This window comes from Apostichopus japonicus, chromosome 13, assembly GCF_037975245.1.
Source record: "Apostichopus japonicus isolate 1M-3 chromosome 13, ASM3797524v1, whole genome shotgun sequence".
In the NCBI taxonomy this organism is placed as follows: Eukaryota; Metazoa; Echinodermata; class Holothuroidea; order Aspidochirotida; family Stichopodidae; genus Apostichopus; species Apostichopus japonicus.
Genome location: NC_092573.1, coordinates 3,374,294 through 3,400,562, shown reverse-complemented (window position 1 = coordinate 3,400,562; position 26,269 = coordinate 3,374,294). Strand labels below are relative to the sequence as shown.

Sequence of the window (26,269 nt, the reverse complement as noted above, 5' to 3'; positions counted from 1 at the left end):
TTGCATTTGACTATGAAAGAAGGATCACCTTTAACTATCCAATGTGTTACATTTTTCTCTGTAAACTTTGTAATCTTATGAACATTCTATTTCCCCCGTTTCCGTCACCATCTTCGATGCCACTAGGGTAGGATTTGTATGAAATTACGACCAACAGATGGGAATCTTTCAAATTAATAGCTGAGTTTGTCGTTGAGGTTTTGTGAATGACACAGCAACTCTCCTATGTTATAAGTGCTGTGTGCATGTACAGTGGTGTCACGGAGAGATCTGCACCACCTCCACTTGGCTGGCAATTATCCAGCGTTCTGTTTATGTTTCCATGAATGATTTACAAGCTATGACAAATGAAACATGTTACTCTCAAGGATTTACACGTACCTACATCTTGAAAATTAAGAAACCGACATGACTCAATCTATATACAGAGGAAATGTGAGTTTAGCCCGTACAGTACAGTAATGCGGCCATGTGTTTACCGTACACAGCTAACACTGACGAAAGGAAGTGGATCTATCGCTAAAAGGTTAAATGTATCTCAGTCGTATGAAACTCAAAACTCTAAATTATCGCAAAGGCTTCCAAGGCATCACATGTGATGAATTTAAATATTTATTCATCCATTGTCTGAAGAAAAATGCTTCCAAAAGTATTGAACTTGAGAAAGATGTTAATGGCACTGTTGACCAGCTTTTCATCTGTGTGTATATATTATAGAAGTTGGTGATGGGGACAGTTATATCGGGGAACCTGGGGGAGCAACCGGTTACAGTTACCATATCTGTTACTACAACTAATTCAGTTTAAGATGCAAATTGTTCATAACTTTACAAACTGTTCGTCAAGTTTTAAAAGCTCTGTCAATGATTTCATTCTATTTTTCTCTCCACCTCCTCCTTCTCCCAACAGCCTGAAAATATAATGCTACTCAGCAAAGACAGCCACAGCATCAAACTCATCGACTTTGGCATGTCAAGGAGAATAACTGAAGGACAGGACGTGCGAGAAATAATGGGAACGGCCGAGTTTGTTGGTAAACTAATGCATTCATTCTTTTTTCCCCCTTTATCAAGAGTTCAAAGTTAAAATGAAAAGCAAAGAAAAAGGAAGCTCTTTGACTTGTTGAAAATCACATAAATAAACTAAGAGCCATTAAAACTTATTTTTTTTTAGTAATCGATAGACATCATTAAATCTGCTCTGTGTTTAGTACTATCATATTGTCACATCCTACTATAAATAGCTCTTGCAACGGTTGCCATCCCGATGGAGCGGTTAACGAGCGGGAAGTGGGCAGTATAACGTGACCGAAGGAAAGTTTCATTACTCCTCTCTTTCCTGTTTTCATTTCTTGATTGTCTCTCTACACCTCATTGGTATTTATTTCTGTTATGTTTTCATCTCTCAGTACCTGCGAAAGTAACCTTTAGTAGTACTGTAGTATGTACACACTCCCAATGAGATCTCTGTTTGGGCGTTTCGCGAAGGTAGCTGATGCATTGCGCTTCACCGATGCTGTGATGTAATTCTTCTAGCTGGGAATGTGCAATCAGAGTATTAATTGGCTTTACAGTGTGCCCCTAGTCACTACATGGCAATTTAGCAAGTTTGGTCTTAACTTTTGGTGGCTTTAAATTAGGTTAAGCTTCAGCCGATATTTATATTTGTTATGGTTGTTTGTTTTTCTGAAGAGTTTTGGTATCGTAGTTGTGACCTTATCAAGCCCATAAATATAGCCAGTATCTGTAGTTGTGACCATATCAAGCTCATAAATATAGCCATATTTTGTCCTGAAATATTTATAGTGGAATCATGCTCCATTTGTTTGAAGGAGAGCTTAATAGACCCCAAAGCTTGTAAATTATGTCTTTTTTTTTCTACAAAGGTGATGCACTTTGTCCTCTGTTTTTTTTGTTTTTTTGTTGATAAATGTTGACGTAGTGTCTACATGTTTTTATAGCCTAAAAGAGTCTCATCTTCCAAGTTTTGTACCAGTCAATATCGGAATCAAAATGCGGACTTGCAGGAACTAGTACTGTATCCTAAGGTTCCATCTTTTTTTTATCCATTGTAAATCTCTTTAACCTTCTTTTCAGTCATTAGGAACCAAGGGTTGTTTTGATAACAGGTATATGTCAGCAGCTTTTGGATTCTAATCACTGACCATGCCAAATGTCTTTCTACACAATCTAACATTGTAAACCGTGCCCTATTTAAAAATTTAAATGACTGCAACTAAATCCTCTGGGGGTGCATTAGAAAGTTCAAATAATAATGTCAGTCGATTTCAAATTTTTAAAGCTTAGTTCCATGTGACCATTGTGGAAATCTGTACATAGCCTATTTGAGGGTTAATTCTCTTTTGATTATATGTGAACATCAACTCAAACTTCAAAGTACAGTAATTTTATCAGGTCATGCACAAAGTGATTTATTATGATTTATGGGGGGGGGGGTCAGTTGGAGGCTGCAACCCCCTCTCCCCATCCATCCATGATTATGATATATTTATAATCACATTCCTCATTAGACATTCAGTGAGTAACATATTTCTCTTCTATTTTCTTCTAGCTCCAGAGGTTATCAACTATGAACCACTTAGCTTAGCAACAGACATGTGGTAAGCAAGTAATCACATTTGCATATTTTACATATTTAGTGTTGAATTTGCATATATACCTCTCATAACCAAGCAATCTATCATTTCTCAGTTTAACTTTGATCTGACAAGAGAAAAGTGTTGCTGTAATATTGAAACTCAATAAACTCAGCCTCCAATAAGCCAAAATCAGATAATGAAAATTAAACTTGGATAATATCAAAGGTCATTTTCATTTTCGTATTTAAGTCAGCTCTACCCCCTTCCCCCCTCCCCTCCCCCATGAGTAAGATGCATTGTGAATGTTTGAAGCTTCAGCTGCAAAGATTCATGTGAGTTTCGAAGTACTTCATATGAAATTGTTTTCGAAAAGATTTGGGTACACCTCATTAATCTGTTTTGGCTCGCGAGTTTCTGGCTTTTTCTCACTTGCAAGTTTACCCTGGGCACTTTTTACCTGTGCACCTGTTACACTTTGAGGAAGTCAAATAGTAGTAAGTTACCAGTAAGAACAGTTTAACTGGTCTGTCAATTTGATTAGCCTTTGTTTTTTCTAACACTTTGGTTTTATTTTTGGGGACCAAACCTACCACCACCCTCTTTCCTGTTGAGTGGGTGATACATCAATATTCCCAGTTTGATCACAATGTCTCATATTTAGTTTGACTTCCCCCTGATAAGATCACTCAAAGGTCAAAAGTATCAACTTGTACAAAAAAAAATAACAATGGCTACTGTATTGTCTCTTTGATCAAGATAGGCCAGCTAAGAACATGTGACCAAAGTGCAGGTTTCGAAATTTCTAAACGACTAGAAATGCAGATGTAACATTTCTAAATGCCATTAAAGTTCCGGGGGGGGGGGGGGGGTCTGAAAGGGAATGGTTGGTCCACTGCAGTACTCAGATATGGATTAATTTTATGGAAGATATCTGTATCGAATACCAGATTAAAGATGTTAAGAAAATGTACACATTTGCATACTTACTCTCCTACTGCTTGTGAGTTACAGAAACAAAGCACCTATATAATGAAGTTGTCCCAGTTTTTCACAATCCTGTGTTCTTAATGAAATTATGTTCTCCGTCAATAGTTTTGTGGCATACCTGTAGTTAAGTCCAGTTCATTCACAGTAATGCGTAATTCTTCATTTTCCTCCAAAGTGCTTGAAAACAAAAAAAGATGACATCAGCAAGAAGCAAAGGGCATTTGGGAGGATTTGTCATAAATTTGCCCCATTTTTTTCCCCTTTCCATTCCTTATACTGCAATTCAAAATGTTACATTATGATAAGATTAGTCTTGTTAGGGATATCAGCAGAGATTGAGAAGACTGTTTGATATTTAGGAATCTTTGAAGCAACTTGTGGAATTAGCCCATTGTCTTGTTGCTGATAGACTAATTGTCTGTTGTCAGGTAAGAATCCCATTAACGAGGTTTACCAGGAACTATTCAGTCTGGCTATTTCAGTTGCACAAAGAGTGTATTAGCCCAGCTTGAAAACTTACTGAAGTTCGGAGGACCAGGGCCTTGAAACACATGACCTACTCAGTCTTTTTGGAATTATTAGTTCCTTTGGATTAAGCATACTGTAAACTGACCTTAAAGCAGTATTCAGTAGTCTTGAAAGAAATTCCAGTCAAAATATGACAGTATGTTATCACTGCAGACTGTTAATTATGGATGAAACCAAAAGTTATTTGATTTTTTTGGCATTGTTTCTCATATAAAATGTCTCTGGAATAAAATGCGAGACACCACTGCTGTTTTTTACTCTTTGTTGTATGTAAAAAAGAAAAAAAAAGAAGAAAAAAAACAATTGATGGAATTTTTAAAATTCAACCCTGAATCCTACTTGAAAGTGCTTAGATAATATCATCCATTCCAGTTCTATTAAAATACCTGAAGATGATTGTTCTGTGTTATGATCTGTTTCATTCTTTTTCTCTTTGTTCAGGGCAATTGGTGTCATCACATACATCTTGTAAGTATATTGTCTCAATTATTCACTAAATGTCAGGCCAAGAGACTTGTAGCAAGTCCGTACAGCATGTGTATTTTTTTGTGTGTTGCATTTTTTTCACTGCAATGGTAATTACATGTGACACAAACCCAGCCATTATCATTAGTCTATGAGATAACTGTCATGAAAAGCTTCCACAAACAGCTAAGAAAAATCTTATTCCATTTTTGAGATATCACAGATATACTGATCCCTTACAGACAAGGCCGAAGACTTGATCAAGTTTAAATGTGACATCATGGAGCCACATGTGCTTCAATCCTTTCGTTTCCTTCATTTATTACATGATATTTTGCTGTAAAAGAGATGGATATTGCAAAATTCTGAATCATAAATATTGAGCCGTGTCACATGACGAATGATGTCATTGGTTTTACTGCCAACCCTGTTAATATTCTAACCTGAAAATATGAAGAGAGGAGAAGAGAGGAGAAAGGTAAAGGTTTTCATATCGTAGTGGCACCGTGACATCACAGGTTTACAAAATGACAGGTCCGAGACCATTGACGTTTAAACTAGGGGGTAACCTCCCAATCGGAGTAAGATATTTCTTATTTAATTGGGAGAGCTGTTCTGCAAAGAGATCTCTGTCATTAAAACTTAATATAACGATTGGTTGTGTGTCGCCTTAACCTAACCCTTATTAGTCTCTTTCATCTCTAAGTCTTTTGACAGCTAAATAAGTACCGAGGCTTTAGCTGAGTTTTATACAGTGGTTCCCTCTCAGTTGGCTAAATTAATACACCGTGGATCAAAATATACAATTCGGTTTTAATAACTTCCTGGACAGGATGTTATTAATGATTGTCGCAAATTTTTCTGGATGTCCTTTTTGAGGCAGACTCTAAACTTACTCTGTACTTTAACGAAAGGCGATGAAAGTTTGGTGAAATCTGATGCGTTGAAATGTTTACTGGGAAGGATAGAATGATAACCCTTGAAACGCCCTCGGAGGGGTTTTAATGCATATTATGTAAATAAATGCCCGGCTACCGATAAAGGTATCCATCTTCCTACGTAATACTTGCCTAGCTATTTAACCGCAGTAGATATAATCGTATCTTAAAAACATTTTTCCACTAGTGTGTGGTTATTTAATCAGCCCCATTTTTGTTTGTATTTTGGAAATAATGTCGCCTTTTGTCAATTGACCTGACACTTAGGGTGTCTTCTGGAATGCTGTGATTGTCATGAACATATTGCACTTCTTTGCAATGCACTTGAGAATGGGTTGGGTGTAATGGATGCGTAGTGAAGCTCGACTACCCTTTTTAAGCCCAGCTGTTCCTTCTTTCGAACAAAATGTGCATACAGGTCGTCCCGGTAGATATCGATAGGTCGCGATAACAATCACGTCCTTTATAGTGGGTTTTGTGTACTGCGTATGTGTGAGTGTGTGTGTGTTCTTGAGTGTGTCAAAACCATGATATATTGTTGCATTGTTGGTATACTTATCACACACTTCAGATGGACCTCATCATGGACTGTACATGTCTTATTTTAAGACTGGATTTGATTCTATTTTGGTTGATGAGTACTATACCGAAACTACTATAACAAAATTACTGTAGATCTGAAATAGAAATTACGATTCTGTGCCGGCCAATCAATGCCTGCAAAGAGTAGAACAACCATCTTGATTAGTGGTGGAGGTCAAAGGTCATGATAGGTTAGCATCGGCTAGAATTTGGAAACCTTATAAAAGGTGCTGTTTCTGTTAGTGGTGAATTGTAATTTGACTTTGGTTGTTTAAGACAAAATTACAAAATACTGGAAATACCATATAAACACAACAAGTATACTGTAGCTTGTGTAGAGAGAGGCATTTTCGTTGGAGACATTACTATATAAATGTATAGGGACCCCTAATGCTTCATTTTCAATTCACTGGGTTCGTATTGATACTCTTTGATTCTCCTAGCATTTGAATTTTTAGTACGTCAGTGAGAACCTTTTAGAATTCAAGTTTGTTAGTCATTGGATGGCAAAACTAATTGATTTTGTGATCGTGTAAACGCTCGCTATTTCCTTTCCAAAAACATCAAAACTTCAGCGTAAAAAGAAACAAGAATCACATTATCCTAGTCGGCTTTGCCGTAATCGGTCGGGGGGCACTGAGAAAGGTTTGATGTTTTCTTCAGAAATGATGAATGACCGCTCTCTCAAGAATGCTTTCGAAAGGAAAGCGATCTGTCTATCGCTACGAGAGGACTGGCAGTCTAGATAATTGTGTCATTGGATATCTAGACACTAAATATTTAGAAAAGTCACATAGGGGAGGATGAAAATTAGATGCTTGTAAAATGCTGAAAGACTGATGTAGTTGAATAGTACTGAGAGATGAATGGAGAAGGGAGATTGATGTTGTGTCGAAAGTAGTATAAAACACATTCAGCAATTGGGATATCAGAAGAATTCAATTAGCTACGGAAGGAGGGGTTGCCTTTTTAAACAGAAATTGCAAGGCAGCAGCCTTCTGTCCTAATATACTTGGGTTTGATTGGATTCATCAAATCATGTTGAAAACTGTCGTTATGCTTGCGTCAAAGAAGATTTGGATGATTCATAGGGAGAGAATATTTCTCTTGAAATCTGGACTCTAAACATATGACCAGTTCCTGATGAAGCTTCTCTAGTGTTCAATTGTCTTTGTAAATAAACCTCAAGATCAAATTTAAAATAGTTGGTAATGGTACAGTAACTATTTATGAGTGTGTGTGTGTGTGTGTGTGGGGGGGGGGTGGGGGGGTTAGGGATTATTGCAACACTTTGAGTGTGAGCCCAATCTGGACCTCAATAGAACTCTTGATACTGTATGTTCAAATTGTCTGCTGTGCATCGTTGCTTGGCAGGGGCTTGTATAGATTTGCCATTTTAGAAGATTTCAATATCAGGACTGTATTAAAGGGTTTGAGTTCACCTTCTGTGTTTTGCCAACAGTTTCCATAAATTTTAGCAAATGCTGAAATGGATAGATTTGAGTTTTGAATTTGGAAATAGGTGTTGGTCCAAATTCTTTCAAATATTTCAAAAGAACTTTGCTCACGAAGGTTACAGGACAGGTTCATTGGAGCAAGACTTTACCTCACTGGGTACTTGACAAAGGGGTCAGATCCTGAGTTTAATAGTGATGCAAGAATAATTTTGGTTGTTGTTGAAATTTTGAAGTTCACTTTGACATGTGTTAAAAACAGTTACGAAGTGACATGTTGGAGATTGAATCAACTTTATAAATTAATTATTACGCACCCTCAAATTACAGTCACTTGGTGAGAAAAAGCTATCAGCATATCTTAAAATTGGATGATCAATTGCAGTCGTATTTTCGGAACACTTGTTTGTTTGCTGCAAATGCTGACCAAAACTCTAAAAAGCTTCTTTATTGAAATTGTTTGTGCCCTAGAATATTGCACTGTATCTTCCTTTATTAATAGCTAGACAATGTGATTCAGCTCTCTTAGTGTATCCCTACCATATGTATTACCTGATGACCCAGATTGAGTGTGTGGGGCAATCTCTAACTGATATGACTGCTTGATTATGAATATCGGGGTATAATATATCAGTTCTTGTTTTTATCAAAGTTGCAAAGAGAATTGCAAAGTGTGTCTAATATAGTCGTGAAATTTCAACGAACAGGAAAACAATTTAAAAAGTTGACAATTAGTGCCTGGGTAATTGTGAAATCTATTCATTTAACTCCCTTGTTTATTGTACCCGTAACTTTCATCTGTAATTTCAAACCGTCTTGCCATCCTATCTCTCTGTGGGGGTATATGAATCCTTCGTTCTTGATAGAAATAATCGTCTCATGATAGGTTTCCAATGGGTCTCGATAGTCATCTGAAGTGTCCTATACTTCATTCTTCCTTCTTTCCACACAAAAATATCGCTGTCTTGTTCAAAGTCCCATGGCGGCGTTTCTTCAAGAGCCGAGGTTTCCCGTTTTTTTGCTTTGCCTTTTTTTCCCCTCCTTTTCCTGTCATAAAACTCTTAGTCTTGCTGGCAACTAATTACTACTGGTATAAACCCTGACAGGACATTTGCATTTATTTTTTTTGATAGTTTGAATTCCTCGGGCAAGCCTGGATGACACAAGCGCAAAGATTTTACCCTCATGTGCACTCTTTGGAGAGACAATTGAGCCTCAAGCCAAACAGCGGGACAGTTATTTTTGTCATGTTAAATGATCATCAGATGGTGACACTGACTCAAAACTAAATAAATGATTTAACTTAATAAGCAACGCTGTGCTTCAATCACAACTTAACAAGATTTATCTTAAAACAAAGAATCGTAAAGGTTTTCCAAATAGATTTAGCTTTCGCTGTTCAATTTTGCCAGAGATGTTTCAATCATTTATTCATCCATTCATTCATTAAGAAATGAAAACAATCTTTGATAATATGGTAAGACTTTAGGAGTATGGAGGGTTAAAGTTTGTGTTAACATGAAGCTTATTGTCCAGACTTTTCCAAACGACCATAGATAGGATTTAATCGATTAACATAGGGGATAGGAAAAGAAAAACAAGTCTGAGTATGTGTTTTGGAATAAATGTAAGCCTTCTTCATCAATATTACTATTTTCTGCAGCCCCTCAGTGTTGCCTCTATCTAATGAATAACAGCTACAACACAGCATGGCACAGCTTAACAAGATGTTGCCTTTGGTGCACTTAATATCAAAATTTCAAGTGTAGTTACATTAGTGTTATCATTTTTTTTGTTGGGGGGTGGGGGATTTTGTTTTGTCCCAATTAGGAGTAAGGATTTATCATTTTTCTACGTAAAGTTCCTGTTTAGTTTCCTGCAGGATGTATCAAAACATATTTCTATTGACTTTTTATAATTTCCATATTTTTTTTCCTTTTCCAAACAAGTGCTGCTGTACAATAAGATCAAAAGCTGTTGGGTGTGAACATTTTTATATCTTCTTCTGGTCCCCATTTTATCAAAACTTTACAGAGTATAATGTAAACAAAACTTTATATATAGGTTAATGTAAACAGAAGGTTCTAGTATCTACAATTCACAAACAGCTACACAGGAATTGGGATGTTTGTCAACACTGGCTTTATGGAATATATGGATGTGGGCGATGACATGAGAAGAGGTAACATTACAGAAGGGCAAGAGGAATTTTAACCACCTAAGTATGTCTGCAATCGGAACCACTTCCTCTATAAAATAATTCTGATGTTAGCTATGTTTGAATTGCTATTAGTGTTTTCTTAATAAATTAAATGTTTACTTATCAAAAACTAATGTCTACTTATCAAAAACAAATGTTTACTTATCAAAACATATGTTTATATGTCATCACAAATGTTATAAGATAGCAATCTGGGTATGACATGACTGTCTCTGAAGTTATTTGTAGGCCTGACCTGCTTTGCCTATGTAAGTTGAGGCAGAGTTTGCCTATAGACAGAAATGAATAACTGTGCAAGGTTGACACCCTAATCAGTGACACACACACATACAGACTTACAATATGTTATTGTCAAAACATTGTGCATGTTGACACCCTGCTCAGTGACACACATATACAGACTTACAGTATGTTATTGTCAAAGCATTGTGCATGTTTACACCCTGCTTAGTGACACACATATACAGACTTACAATATGTTATTGTCAGAGCACATGTTGACATCCTTTTCAGGGATTAATTTATCCATTATCATATTCCAAATTGCTATGCAAAAATTGTACCAGTATAGCAACTTTTGTACACAAAACCATATTGTGTTCAATATTTTATAAATAAGAAAAGTAAACAAAATGTTAACACTAAATTATTGCCCACTACTGTTCTTTGCTGTGCATTTAATACTTGATATAAAAACTAAATATTATTACTTATACACACGCAGTAACACTTTAAGACTCTGAACCTGTATAACTTGTCAATGCGAGAATAAACATGGAGAGAAGAGTCATCATTTTCAGACATGAGGTCCTTTTACACTTGTATTAAAATCAGTTGCTACATATTAGTTTCAAAACGTGTCGTCTGTGCGTTTTGGTACCCTGCTGTTCATTGTATTTAGTAGTACTACATTAAGTACTTGCTATATCTAGGGTAAAATAAAAGGAAAACTTGTAACCTCTTGTCAGTCTACCAGCACATAAGAGGTCATAGGTCAAGTCAAACCCCCTTTTGAATGCTCTAGAAGATTTGGCATATTCATGACTCATGCAAACGTAGGCACAAGAACCATAAATAAACACTTCAATAATTGTACATTAGTAAACCAACAGTGAGTTTACAATTAGCATAATATGTCCATAGTGATTGTTGTTAGCTGCAGTTCTGAGAAGCAATCAGGCTCTCCTTGCAAATAAATTTGTGACTGTTTAGCTTTGTACCCTGTGACTTGATTTCAAGCTCATATTGGCCTAATTTTTTGGTTGCTGTAAAGGAGAGCCATTGGGAGAGGGAGTGTGAGAAACTTTAAGCTGGAAATGAAGAGGGAAGAGGATGGGTGTTATAGCGACCGAGAGTCGATTTCAGAAAATTGTCAGGCTTAAAAGTAGTTCATGGGTGGGTTTTATTTCAAGCAAAATTCTTGGTTTCTTATTGTAAGATATTGTGTTGGTCTTTGTGATATTTTTTACAAGCAGGATTTTTGCCATGGCAATAACTTACTATTTACCTGTTACTCAGTGCAATGTGAATTCTCTTGTAATGTCAGAAGCACAGTGGGGCCTACATGATTGAATGGGAGGCTATGATAAAAGGAGACAATGCCCACCTAGTGGGTGTTACATAGCCGAAAGGTGTTAAGGATGGCACTGACTTTGTGCTAGTTGTTATCTCTGTACAGTTGATTGACTTTCCACCGGCAGGATATCATAGACATTTCAAATTTGTGTGGAAATTTGTCTGCTATTGTTATCAGTAGTGTTGAATAACTTTGGCGAAGGTCGTTATAATTATACTTTCATTCAAAGTAGGAAAAAAATAAAACAAACAGGTTTGCTGAGGGATCAAATTTCATAAATTAAAATAAAATTGCATGGTAATTTATTTCAGCGGTGTTGAAAATTTGGGGTCACTATAAAGTGTGGGTCTAGTTTCCAAAGAGGTAGCGTAGTGTTTTGTTTTATAAAGAAGCTTGAGATATGTTTATAGATTGGAACTTGAACATATATATATACCATAAAAGTAATAAAGATGGAGCCATTCTGAAAAGGATGGTTGACTATATCGTCAGTCCTATGATGATGTTATAAAAATATCTATCCAGTGAGGTTCACAGAAGTTTAGTTCAGTGGTTTTGGCAAATTGTGGTAGGGTATAGCTTTGATGAAGCTGAAACCCCTCCCTTTCCCCTCACCCTCTTTCCCTCCCCATCTCCGGGCCTCTTCCTCATTCTCCTATCTACCTAGCCCTCTTCCCCCATAAAAGTAATCAATGAATAAACATTCTTATTTGCAAATAACCTGTTGCCAAAGTTGCAATAGAGGCTGAAAAGAAAGGGATTTTGGAATGAAATTCTCTGAAAGTTGTGATGCAATATCCTACATGAAGTTATTAATAAAAATTATCAAATATGCTTTTCCTATTTCATCAGATTAAGCGGTGCTTCTCCCTTCCTCGGTGAAGATCAACAAGAGACCTTTGCAAACATCACCGCTGTGAACTATGAGTTTGACGAACAGTACTTTGATTCCACCAGCGAACTTGCTAAAGACTTCATCCAGAAGTTGCTTGTAAATGATCCCAAGTGAGTATCATCATGATAATAATAATAATAATAATAATAATAATAATAAATTTATTCTTATATAGTGCCTTTTATCAAAATATGATCTCAAAGCATAAAGCATATAATTGATACAGGGATTAAATTAAAAGATTAAAACAGCAACAAAATAGTCAACTCTGAACAAGGGACACAAAAATATAGTAATGACTAAACAATGCTAAAAACAACATGACAAGAGCCCTATACAGCTTGAAGCCTTAAAATTGCAAAATGTTTCTAAAAAAGGTGTGTTTTCCAAAGTGATTTAAAAACAATTAATTTTGGTGCTGTCCTAATGTCTTTTGGAAGTACATTGCAGCGATTAGGTGCAAAGTAAGAAAAAAATCGTGCACCAAAAGCTTTCTGGCTGAAGCTGCCAGGCCCTAGCCGGACGTCCACAGACTGTCTGTTCGTCTGTCGGGTAGGATTGGCAATCTGCAAAGGCCCGGGTAGAGCTGGACGACAGACCAGAGTGCCCAGATAAAGTGACGAGCAAAGCCATTTATAATCTCGTATGTGATGACAAGAGACTTGAATTCAATCCGTGCGGAGACAGGTAACCAGTGAAGATCAGTCGATTTGGGAGTGATGCGCTCGTGCTTCCTAGTGCGTGTGGGCTGTCTTAAGGGACACTTGCTTACCCTGTACTGGTTTATTGTCATGGTGTGAATATTGCTCTGGACGTAGATGGGATTTCTTAAGGGACACTTGCTTATCCTGCACTTGATAAATGTCATGTTGCAGCAGTCAGAATGTCCACCACTCTATCATAAATGACAAACCCTTTCCCAAAACTTCATGAGCTTTAATACATGCATGCTATATTACTGAACTCACTACATCAGTACTTATCAATGATTGACATTGAGACTGGAAATGCCCTTCCTACCATTGACATCATTAGTGTTATAGAAGAGAGTGGTTAAAATACTTCCCCAGGAAAGTCCCCAACTTATATTTTCTTGGACAGAATTCATAAACTTGTCTTTATATATGTTTTATTATGTTCGAAAACAAGACATTAACGTAATTGAATTGATATTTCAAATAGCATTGGCACATCTGAACCCCCCAAAAACTCTTCCTTCTGCCTTGGTTTCCTATTTCCCTAGCTTCCTAATTCCATTTATACCCATTTATTTCCATCAGCCTACTCTTGTAATGTCCTATTAGAGTTCAATGTCTTGTTTTCAAATGACAGCATGTTCTTTCTGTTGGTTCAGCAATTAAGCTTTGTACAGTATGAAAGACATGTAGTAATATACTACTACAAGAAGGAATTAGGAACTTAGGAAACTGACTCATTTTATCTTCATAATGGGAGGGAATTATAGACTCCATTATGCACTGGCAAGCTTTTCCACTTTTTAAATTGAGGGAAAATTTGATTTTTCTTTTTGTTAATATGAAGGGGGAATTCATGTTTCTTGTATAAATGACAAGCTTACCAAACTATGGGTGATGACTCCAACATGGGACACCAGGCTTTTCCAGTTGGATAGCAAAAAACTAAAGTCTTTCTACCAATTTGCAACCTATTACCATCAAATCGTTCAAGGTTCTGTTTTATAATCATCAATCACAAAGGAGTATATATATTCTGTGATTTTATGCCTTACATAATAATGGCTAGTGACTACCCTTGGAAAATCACAATATGATTTTCCAAGGGAAGAAAAAAGAAAGATTGAGGAAAACAGGGCATCAAAGGACTATGTACGTTAATGAATCTTTCTCCTTTTTTTATCAGGAAAAGATCATCAATTGAAGAGTGCCTTGAACATCCTTGGATTAAAGTAAGTAGAATATTCCCTCTGGATCCGTTCTAGTCTTATTGTGGATGAGATTACATCTGTGTAGGTCTGCTATCCTATCATGTAGATATTGTGAAGAAGTATCTAGAACCATGTAGGATTGATTTACTGTGAAATAGGTCTCATGGACAAGGAAAGAAATCTTCAGATCTGGTATAACTGCTTCACATCTCACGTCATGAAATGCTGCGGGTAATCTAAATTGGTTGCATAAATTGGTGTATGAATCATATGATGAAAGTATCCTGAAATGATGTGCATGTTAAAGGATTTTCTGGTGTCTGAAGTTGATTCCTTAGCTTAGAAAAATTGATTAAAAAAATCTGAATATTTTAGGCAAAGTTTCTCATCTTAGCTCGTAGCATTTTATATCGCAAAGGGTATGAAGTTTGCCAAACTTGATATTTTGTAAAAGCATCTGGCAACATCAGAATGGATGATTCAGCTGAAAATGTCTTGCCCCAATTTTTCGATACGTTTCAACAAGAAGAATGTATTTTGATGAAATTCTATGGACAGAGAACTTTGACAGCTTAGCAAACAATTAAGCTACCGAACAGCATTTGCCCAGATGACATCACAGGTCCCTTACTATGGGCCAACTTCCTGCAGTAGTTGAATGTTTAGCCAGTCAAAATAGGTCACATTCAATCAACCATATACTCAAGTTACGGTCAAGATATTGAGATGGGGTTTTCAACTATTAGTGAGGAAATATTTTGCTCTTTGATATTAGTTTCAAATTGTTTTGTCACCAGAAAATCTTTTTTATGGGAGCCTTTGTATCATAGATCATAGAAGTTACAGAAGTATATAGTGAAACATAACTAACATTATTATCCTTTGAAACATTTAACCCAGGTATGGATCATACCCGGTGTATTATTTTTCATTTCGTTGATTATACTTTTTGATATGTGTTTTTTTGTAGTCCATTCTTCCAGTCAATTTTTTTAATTTATTTTCTTTATTCCACTCATTTTTTAAATCTCAGCCAAGGAGTCAGAAACAGAAATTACAGAGGAAAGTCTCTCATCTGAACATGGAGAACCTACGACGCTTTAACGCCAAGAAAAGATGGAAGGTAAAAAAAAATGCTTGTCGTGGATAAATTTGTGTCTCTCTAGGACTGCCAATTATCATGATAGCATATAACACACTCCCTCATAGGCAGTGTCTTCTGTCAGGGTCAATGGCTTACTGTGCCCCTCTTCAGACATTACAAGTTGTTAGGATACATCAATATTCTGGCTTACCCTCCTCCATTTTGAGACTGGCTTCTTTCAACATGAACCAGAGTATAAATCACTCCTAGTTCTGTCTTCATGTACGGACCGAGCAAATTGGAACAAAATGTCTGTTTTTAAAGTGCTGTCAGTGGTTCTGCAGTGAGGGTCAGTCCGATGGTGGTCTCATAAAAAAATTGATATTTTATATATCATTATATATTTTATATCACGTAACAGGGAATTTTGTTATTTTGTAATCCTACAATTTCTGATTCGATGGATTTATTGAAATCTGAAGTCTCTCCCTGAGAAGTCGTTGACGAGCAATTGTCATCGACGTTAGAAATTCATTTCCGAACTTCTTAAGGAGTTTGTTTTCTTCTCTATGGGTAATTGTCTTGGTTTAAATGGAAGATCATTAGGTTAAGCCTGATATGTTATATAGCAGGAAAGTACACATGTTGGTGGCTTGATAGTGCAACCTCACTACTCTATCTAATCACATGTTGACCAAATAACATAGCGTATATACAGAAATGAACTTCAGAAGCATTTGATGATTTCTGAAGCATTTTGGATATGAAACATTCTTCGATTAAATATGTTCTCCCTTAAATTGTCTTGTTCAATTGACTGTTATCCTCCTTGTATCAGAGAGATTTAGCGTGATATGTAGCGCAGAAGGCAAGTATAAATTGTACGACCTTCATTTCGTGACACAACATGCATGTTTTTGTTTTTATCCTCTCAGCAATCTATGAAGGTGGTATCCATCTGTAATCGACTCTCCAGGAATGCTAGGTTGAAGAGCGCCAGCACTACGGGTGACATTACTGCTGTAAGTACAAATGAGGTCATCCAAAATCCTCTCACTTCTCTCTCTCTTTTTTCCTTCCATTTTGTTCGTTCATTTCGTTGGGGAAGTTTTGTTTACTCTGCATAATCGCATTGTTATCGTCATGCATGTAGTATATTGTACGCTTTCATGTGCCCTCGAGTAGTTGAGCATATATATATCCATTGCACTTCTTCATTGCATATTTAGAACAAAGTTTTAAGAGTGAAGGAAAAAATGAAAGAGTGCCCTCTTTGTATCACTCTATCAAGATTTGCAGTGTGGAAAGACAGAAGGGGTGGTGGTGGTTGGGGGGGAGGAGGGATGGTTTAATCCTCTCTAAATAGATTGAAGAGTCCTAGGATTAAAAATATTTTGATATCCTCTGTCATGTTTGACTATTTCATTAGTGTGAATGTGTTCACTATTCTTTTCTTATGAATATCATGAGGAATTGTTTATAACATGATGAATTTGCTAGAACTAAATTCTTTATTTACGAAGGAGACTTAAACCACATCAGATGAAACAAAGATTGGAAGTCTCATGTCATGAATGATATGTAAATTAGAGGTTTGCATTCACAGTGTTGTACCCCTTCTCATTTCTTAGTTTACAATGTTCTAGACAGATAACTAAACAAGTAACTTAGAAATATTTTTGCTTTGACTATAGTTTCCCGAGCAAGTTTTTCTGTGTAACCTCTAGGTCAAAAAGATAAAAAGAAAGTGATGTCATGGCTAAGAGCTTCGTCAGTAAACGGTAGAATGAAACTAGTGGAATGTATTTCGGAGTTCCCGTGACTACGAAAAAGTAAAGAATAACATTTAATCTCACCGATAAAATCTATGCAAGCATCTTAAAATAGGTCATCCATAAATGAAATCTGTCTGTATCTAGTAAGCAGCGGTCAGTTTCATGCCAGCAATTTTTTTTTTTCTCGCACTAACTCTGCTGACCAGCTTGTTATAAATGTAGCAATAGTGTGCTCTTAACTGACGGGTTCTAATATCTAAACTATTTGCATTTGGACAGTTATGAAGATTTTAACTGCTAACTGTATATCATGTGACATAGGTGTGACATAGGTGTGCCATAGGTACCATGTGACATAGGTGGCATAACTCTAAAATAGGTTACCTAGTCCTCAGTTTTCTGTATTAAGTTTTGAAAGATATTAACACAGGGCAAGAACTCTTAGAACAGTCAACCTGAAAATTTGTCCGTATCAGGTTGGTGTCGGTTCAGAGAGAGGCAACCAGATTATTATGTTTGTCTCAAGAGTTGGTCGGTGGGAAATGGAATGTATGGTGTTGGGATGGTGCTTGTGATTGCATGTCATGTTATATACAATATTTCTGCTATACATGAAGCTTCTTATTACTCCGGGTTTTCAAACTAATTTATATTATACAACGAGGGTGATATCATGTAACAGACTATGTGTTGTGCACAGAGAAATGCATTGGCATGTTCTCTGAAAGTAAGAAATGTAAGGGCTGCATAATATTTGAGAGAACGTTGTTAGGGTATGGGGTGAAACATACATTTAAATAAAGTGTACTGAAATGGGACTCTTGACACCCCCCCCTCCTCTCACCCTCCCCTCCCCATCTTCCTTCAGGTAGGCCCTTACATGTGCTGGGCGATTATATTATAAACAGGAATTACATTTTGTGGCATAATAAGGCGAAAGAATGCTCTTTCTTATGTGTAAGTGTTCCCATTTGTGTGTCCCCGTGGCTAGACAGGACATGTAAAGAAAATGAGATTGGAGCTCTGTTCCGATCATCGTAACAAAATTCCTTCTCGCTAGGATATACGAGGTGAAACCTCGAGATGGTACCCCTTCTCCTATCTCCCACTACCCCTCCCGCCCCTCATGGGAGAGGGAAAAATTGCAGACCATGTCGTATGTAGAATGCATTTTGCGATGGCAGATGGAGAATGAAGATGAAGATACACGTAAAAACAAGATGGATCGACATACACATGAGGTAATGGTTTATTTATGGCGAGGGCTTTTACACTTTGTTAAATTTTTCTCTGCTAGTTTACCTGTATATCATCAGTGGGTTGCATGCATGGGGTGATATTTAGTTGTTAACCATTGCATGTAAGCTTCTCATTAGTCTTTAAGCTTACTATAATACTCATAACCAAATTATGGTGCTTGGAATTTATTCCTGTCTTTTAAGGAAAGAAAACATAGACAAAAAATATACACTTAGAGTAAAAACTTGATATTTGAAAGCAGTGTATTATCAAAATGAGAATGAAAGATTCCCAAACAATTCCAACTCATTCAGCCTTTAAATGTGTACAACAATTGGGGCTCCATCTCTCCTCAGTGTTGAAGTTTTGTATTCTTATTTGGTTTCTGACCTCTTTTTAGTGAATTTGGGTTATTTAGGGCAACTATTATACTGTACCCACACATTTTCAAAAATCACATATAAAACAGTTTATGTACTGATACTTATCATGAGTTGTTGAAAAGAAATTAGGATGTATCAAACTTGTAGTCTATCATTTATCACTAGCGCCCTCAATATGTTTATGTAGCAAATAATACTTTTAACATTACTAACTTCATACCACCATAGTTCACAAGTACTGTATGTCATACGAGTATCTGTTCGATAGTTATCTTCCATGTGATACATCCCACTTCCGAATGTGGTCACCCTAGTATCCAATCATGGTTGCTGGCAAGATAATGTATGTAGAAACATTTAAATTGTCATCATATTTCTTCTTTATGAATCATATTATGGAAGAATCCAATAGTTAATATTATACTACTGACAAGTTGTGTGGCTAATCTGTGTGCCAGTTACATGTATGGTGCAATAATTCCATAAGGCTTGAAGGATACAGAGGCCATGTACTGCCTTCAATTGAATGTTTACCAGCAAAAGAGGCATACAAAAAATTGTTACATTAAATTGATACCAGTAAGTATGGCAAAACATCTAGGGTACCTTTCTTTTCACATGGAATGCAGAGCTATGGGGGATGGGAAGGGGGCAGGGGGGATATTATTTCTAAGATAACTGATCTGGAGGGCATTAAATGGTATCTCATTTTTTGGTAGAAAAAAACACAATTGCATGGAATCTCTCAATATGTTGTTAATAAAATGAATTTCTTGGTAAGGATGAATTATTGCAGTATTTATAGCAAACTTAAGTTTTATGAATGAGTTCCAGTTTGGTCCAATGTTTTATTTTCAATTTACTGATCTCCATTATATTGGAGAAATGAGTGTCATGTTGACCATTTTTTTTTTTTTAAATTTTCAACAAAATGTTGTGTTAATGATACTCTCTGAATGTAGTCATATTGTATTTGACTTTTCAGGACAGTGACCATAGCAACAGCAGTTCATCAGACTCAGCGGATGCCAATAACAACCTAGGAGAGGTCAAAGGTTAAAATTCAGGTCACAGATCAGAAGAAGATTTAATTGTATGAGTTCAGCCCAGAGAAGAGTTTGCAATGCCAAAAATCATATATTTGATATTTACCATTTAAAATAGTTTAGTAAACATGTGTACTGTATATTCACATTTTTGTTTCATTATTGTTTTTATAATAATGTAGGAAAAAATGTATGGTTGGTATGTTTCCAAAATCCATTCCATTAATTTTACAGAAGTATTCACAAAGATTGAATGATTTAAGACACCTAAATGATTAGTTTGGTTTCCATAACCTGGTTAGAATTTCACAAAAGCATAAAAAACTGGACATTTGAATGATCTCAGGTTAGCTTGGTGTTATGATATATGATTGCCAAATGAAGACACTTTGGAGGGAAGTATTGGAATACCTTGGAATTCTAAGATTAAGCGATTAGCAATGTTACTCTCTGATTTTGACAGATGGTTGGATATTAGCTTTACCAATGACTAAATATTCCTATTTTGACATCGTAATCATGTTTACCATCATGTTGCTTGCACCCTTTGATGCAGCATGTTTAACAAAAGGTTTTATTGGAGTGAATTTGCTACTGGACTATCCCTTTAAGTTATAAACTACATCATATATGCAAAAGATACTAGATTTTTGCATACAGAGATCTGCTCGTACACTTAATTCATTTAAATGCTGTTTTGGTTCGTTAAAAGATAATCACTTTCTGCATTAAGTGCTCGCGAGAAACAATTTTCATTATTGGCTTTATACACAGGTATTCAGACACTAATAACACTGGATGTTTGCGTAGGTACGCAACATTTAGAAAAGGGAAATAGGAAATTTGGTTTAGTTTATTGACAGCACTAATGTCAGATGGTGAAGTAAGATTTGCACAACTGTTAATTTGTAAAGTTATGACATATGAACATGTTGGTAATGTTAGTCTGAAAGTTGAAAACTCTTTAAACATTGATAGTGGTAATGTTATCTCTCGACAGCACAGTTGGCTTCCAAATAATGATAGATGTAGCATAAAATGTAGTCAGTTTGTTACTGTCATGATCAGAGGAAATGTAAATACTGCATTATATCTCATGGAAAGGTTTGGGGGGTGCGGAGGGGGGTGGGGGTATTAACAAAGTCTCATTCTATAATACAAATATTGTCAGAAAACCACAGTGGTAGCTCATTGGAGAGATCTCCACTCCAAGACCCAATTATCCACACAACTCCTTAGGACATATTCGAAGGGATTGTCCCTTGTTTGTGATAGACATATGCGTATGACAGTGTGTTCGTTTGTTCATGGAAATGCACTCTCTGTAGGATATAGCCTTAAAAGTGATTCCGAAGATGAAGTCATGAATATTCACATGCTAAAAACCTTATTATAAAATGGAAATGGAGAAAACAATAGACCTTTTGTCTTTGAGTGACATGATAAAATATACAGTAGGAAATTAAAATGTGATGTAATGGCTATTTGATTAGACATAAATTCCTAAATTATTTTTTTAATTTTTATTCACAGTGGAGTTTGTTAATCATTGAGGATAGTAAACATTTTCTTTATAATGAAGGTCTTCCACAGGCTGATGTGTCCAGAAACAGTGCTTTGTTCAATGGACATTTATATTAACAATTTTTTTGTCTGTTTTCAATGTTGTGTTTCTGTGGGGTTTTTTTTTTTCATGTAAACAGAAGTGAGGTTAGAAAAAGATTTGTGTTTTTAATAGAAATTGAGTTAGAAACATATTTTTTAGTACTTTACATTTTTCAGTATTAATTTTACTAATTCTTTTGTCTAAATATGTATTTAGCAGTTAGGGAAGTAATTATGCACCAGAATAGAATTTTCTCTTCCAAAATATTACATCATCATATTATTACTATCACATTATTACTACCACATTATTTCAAACTAATAATTTCATCATCTTTTGCTTTTCCTTATATAATTTAATGAATGGTTTGGGTGATTGTAATCTTTTTCTTTTCCTATATTTGTCTTTAAACTAATTTTTATCTGATAATGTGAAATTTAATGACACACGTGTAGAAAAAAGGCTAAACTTGAACATGTGAAAACTTAGAACAGATTTAAAGAAACAACCAAAAAATAAACTTTGTTATTTCTGAGCAACGGGTTTCATTTGGTCGCTGTGCAATTTGCAGGAATTAAGCCAAACGGAGAACGGCATTCCCAAGAATAAGATTCAGACCTCACTCTTGCTTTTCAAAACAATGTCAGAAAGACGACCTTTTTGTTGTCAGTATTACCCGTTTCGAAAAATTATGTGAAATTCTATCAGTTTTTTTTGTTATGTCTTCAGTATTACATTAAAGCAAAATGTGTGTGAGATTGAGACCTATCATTGCATTACTGTTGTTTCTTATCTGTGATATAGGTTTTGTTTAGAAGACATTCACCTCATCATTTTTGACCATCCCAACAGAAAGTAAAGTAATTAAATATAAAACAAGAAAAAACAAATTCAACTAATAGTTACTCTTTGAATGTCATCTCGGGATTTGAATTATTTTTTTTAATATCACTGCCTCAACAAGTTATGGCGACAGAGTGGTAAGTGCTGTACTCCTGACTTAAGAACCAACTTTTGCAGTTTAATGTTAATGTTGCAAAGTGGGTAGTAGTTTATGCAGGTTAACAGATCCCACCTTATGAAGTGAGAGTGCAAAATGTTGGTGCTTGTCTAGATACATTCAGTCACAGTCATCAAAGGATGAGATGTTAGCAAGAGTAGCATGTGGCTTGAGTGTGTCGTTTGCCTACAAAGCTTTGTCCGAACGTGGTTAGTGAATATCACTAGGCCTTAAAATCATAGTTGAGTGAAACTTAGGCAAATAGCCTATAAAGTTACTGTCCAGAACATACCTAGCTAGGCTGAGTAGGCTTTAGCCTACCTCAAATCTAAGGTTACTGGCTAGGTCTATACTGCTTATGTCCTTTGCCACATTTACAGTGTTGGGAATATGTTGCAAATGAAGGATGTGTTTGAATATTTGTAAAATTCTAGATATGTTTAGTAGACTGAAATATTCTAGACTTAAGTTATGACCTAGGCTAACCTAAGTTAGACTAAGGGCAATGCTACGTACAGTACAAAGGACTAAGTTAGGCTAAGCCTTTTTTTCTAGTACTGAATTGTTGGTGATACGCCCAGGACATCATAACCGTCATCAGATGTTATTCTGATATGTGCAACACACGATATCACCATTTCGAGTGATTTATGTCAACTTAATCACTTTAGTTATAATAATAATAAGTAATATTTATATAGCGCATAATCAGCAAAGCTGCTCAAAGCGCTTTACAAATGTAAAACCTAAAAACATATAGTAACAAAAACCAAAATATTAAATATATAGAACCAATAAGGCAAAAAATAGTTATGTCAAAGACGTAGTGTTTGTATTACGCGCCGGTACTTTCTTGCCATACCAGCAAAGCACCTACTGTTGGATGAGTGGCTGCAGTTTATGTCGCATGACATCATTCTTCCTACTTTAGTTTCTATCAGTGGCAGAGCTAGGGGTATTGGTCAGGGGGGGCGAGAATGGTCTGTAGGGACGCTTTCAACACTATCTAAGCAGAGTGCCACTACAGGTTGGCACGGAGCGTATAGAAATTTTTTGAGTAAAGATACTCCCTAGATCGCAGGAAATGACCCTTTACGGGCCTTGCTAATTTGCAGATAAACGAAGAATAAATAGGTGTCATCGCCATTTTGTCAGAAAATTACACCAACAAAATGTGACAAATGTCAATAGGTAGATGAGAGCGCAATAAAAAAGTCAATATTCGCGAATAAGTAAAGAGTAGTAAAAAGCTGAAAAGGGCGCCAGCAGTCCATTTGAGTCCGTCAGAGGGGGGGGGGACTTACCCCCCCTGACTGTATGGACGTTCCGCCACTGGTTTCTATGGTACAGACTCACTGTAAGTCTCCCACTGAGATCGAATGGGTTTTTTAGTGTACAAAGCAGAAATGGAATAAGTCTCCCACTGAGATTGAATGCGTTTTTAGTGTGCAAAGCAGAAATGGAATAAGTCTCCCACTGAACTTGAATCGGTTTTTTAGTGTACCAAGTAGAATTGGAATAAGTCTCCCACTGAGATTGAATGGGTTTTTTTTAGTGTGCATAGCAGAAATGTCATAATTCTCGCACTGAGATTGAATGGGTTCTTCTTTAGTGCACAAACCAGAAATGGAATAAGTCTCCCACTGAGATGGAATGGGTTTATCTCATTATACAGTACATTTGCCATATTTAAAACTTCATTTGATTTCATACATGTGTATGAAAACAACAAGCGCTCAAAGACTGTCCTTTCCCTGGGAATTTTATATGTTGCCCTTGGAATTGCTGGCACGCCGAATTGTAAACGGTAGCTCAGCTCTACCCTGGATGTTAGTAGACACTCCCCCAGTATAATAATCCATTAACACCTCCATAACAAACTGAAACATGTATTGATAGAAAATCATCCTGGACATTTCCAGGTATTGCTGCCCTGGGAATCTAACAAATACTGGTAACAATTGCACACAAATTGATTCTCTAGCTACTACTTGCTGCACTGATTGAGACCAGATGTTTGGCCTGGAAAAAAAATAGAAAAGATATCTGAGTTTGGATGATAGAGTGGAGGGAGATCAACGTGAAATGATTAGCTCGTTACAAAGAATTACGTTTTCCAATCGATACGGATTAATAGCTTAAATGTTAGCCGAGACGTTTATAAATAGTGGAGACACTCTTTAATTTGTGTTGAAAATTAAAGGGAGGAATAAAATTTTGTATTTTTGTGGAATATATATATATATTTGTTAATATGGAGATCATATCACATTGGAATGGAGAGATGGAAAAGAAGAAGAAAAATTTTGCCTCAGACGTGGTAGTTACGGTAAATATATGTTAAGGTTGCTCTCTTTCTCGTCTTAAATGTTGTCACAAGTTCAATAGAAGTTCAATAGAATGTACAATTATGAAAAGGTTGGCTAGCAACCGAGAAAACATGATAGTCACAAATAATTTGCACAAGAATTTCAGATTTTACACATGATTAGAGGCCGAACTTTTGCAGAGTTTAATGCCATGGGTATTGAAAATGTTTTTTATTCCAAATCACCCCCCCCCCCTCCCCCCTAGGTTTTGATGGGAATAAAAGTGAACTTCTTCTGCCTATGCTAAGATTCGGCAATCTTCTCATAGCATCGTAAAATGTCGGCATAAATGCAACGACGATTCAAATGCAGGTACAGGATAAACTGTAGGTAGCATGCAGGTGTTAACATAATGTGATGGAGTGATAAACCAGGATTATTGCATAAAGGCAAGCAATATGTAAACCCTTTCTCTATATATTCTATGGATGACCTTTTTTTTCTCATGACATCTACTTTAAATGATAAATACTACCATGAAATTTCTACTTTTTTTTTCCATTCCTTACTGATAACAAAATTCTGTCCAATCCTGTTTATACCTGGAAGATTTCTCGGAGAGAAACATTTCTTCGAACTCCTCTAGCCAAACAAGTTTGTTCCGCCCTTCGAATATGTTAATCTCATTAGGCGGCCGTTAGTGAAGATATTCAGCATGGTTAACATCTGATGCGGAAACGATGCCTTAAGTGGGTTTTCATGCGTAAGACGAGCTAGTTGCCGCTTCTCGCTTCCTTCCAGTCTTGCTGTAATCACCCTGAAACAAGATTGCTCGAATTTGTGAAAAACTAGGTGCATCTCCAGGAGTGCCTTGACGGTCTACGTACGGCCTCGTAATGTCAACGCAAACATTATACCTATTCTGAAAGGATGTGCTCTATATTTAATACTGAATTGAGAGTTTAATACTGAATCCAGTGTAAAGTACTATCGGCTTTAAACAAATAGTGTCGTTTGTTGTTTAAGATGTACACAACCGAAATAGGAAGTAAAAGTCTTTCTGAGCAGGAAATTAGATGGAAAAAAATGACAAATAGTGCAAACCATAGCTCCCTTAAGGAAAAAACAAAAATAGATTGCACAGGTGGTGTTTTCTGAGCCAAAAATTTGCACATCGTTGCTCTCACCGGAGGAGTTACCATGGCGATGTCTATGGAACCATCTGGAATTGTGAGAAATGATTTCTTCTTGTTTTTGTGTTTCTATTTTTTGTTTATGGCTTATTTTATGGACGCAAAGTACGACAAAGAAAATGTGGGTTTATTCTCGGGTGTGAAGGCAGCCATCATCACTGAAGGTAAAACTCTGGATTGTTTCTGTAGCATATTTTGCAAACTGCAGATATAGGATTGATCTAAGTTATCATTACCTTTGGAATTGATTTATCCCCGTTGAGAGAGTGTTTACCATAACGGCATTTTTTCCCCCTTTCTTTGGACCCCCCTGGATGCACCTTACCTGTAAAAGTTTGGTATCTCAACAAAACAATCTATTCTTTGTCATGTTGTGTCTGGATATTGTTGCGAGGATATGTTTATTTGTTTGACAGAAATCTCTCATTATACTGCTACTCATTGTGATTGTTCGCTGAGCAGTTCACTGCCACGTTAAATGTT

The 26,269-nt window shown here is 36.2% G+C and overlaps 1 protein-coding gene across 3 annotated transcripts in view; it reads left to right on the top strand.

Moving 5' to 3' along the window:
• LOC139978597 (death-associated protein kinase 1-like) overlaps positions 1-26,269 on the top strand; it is a 90,828-nt gene that overhangs the window by 39,214 nt on the left and 25,345 nt on the right. For all 3 annotated transcript variants that reach the window (XM_071988935.1, XM_071988936.1, XM_071988934.1), the window contains 7 exons: positions 910-1,033; positions 2,572-2,620; positions 4,556-4,582; positions 12,203-12,355; positions 14,127-14,172; positions 15,185-15,274; positions 16,171-16,257. In XM_071988935.1, coding sequence (XP_071845036.1) covers positions 910-1,033; positions 2,572-2,620; positions 4,556-4,582; positions 12,203-12,355; positions 14,127-14,172; positions 15,185-15,274; positions 16,171-16,257 — 576 coding nt within the window. The remainder of the gene's footprint in view (positions 1-909; positions 1,034-2,571; positions 2,621-4,555; positions 4,583-12,202; positions 12,356-14,126; positions 14,173-15,184; positions 15,275-16,170; positions 16,258-26,269) is intronic.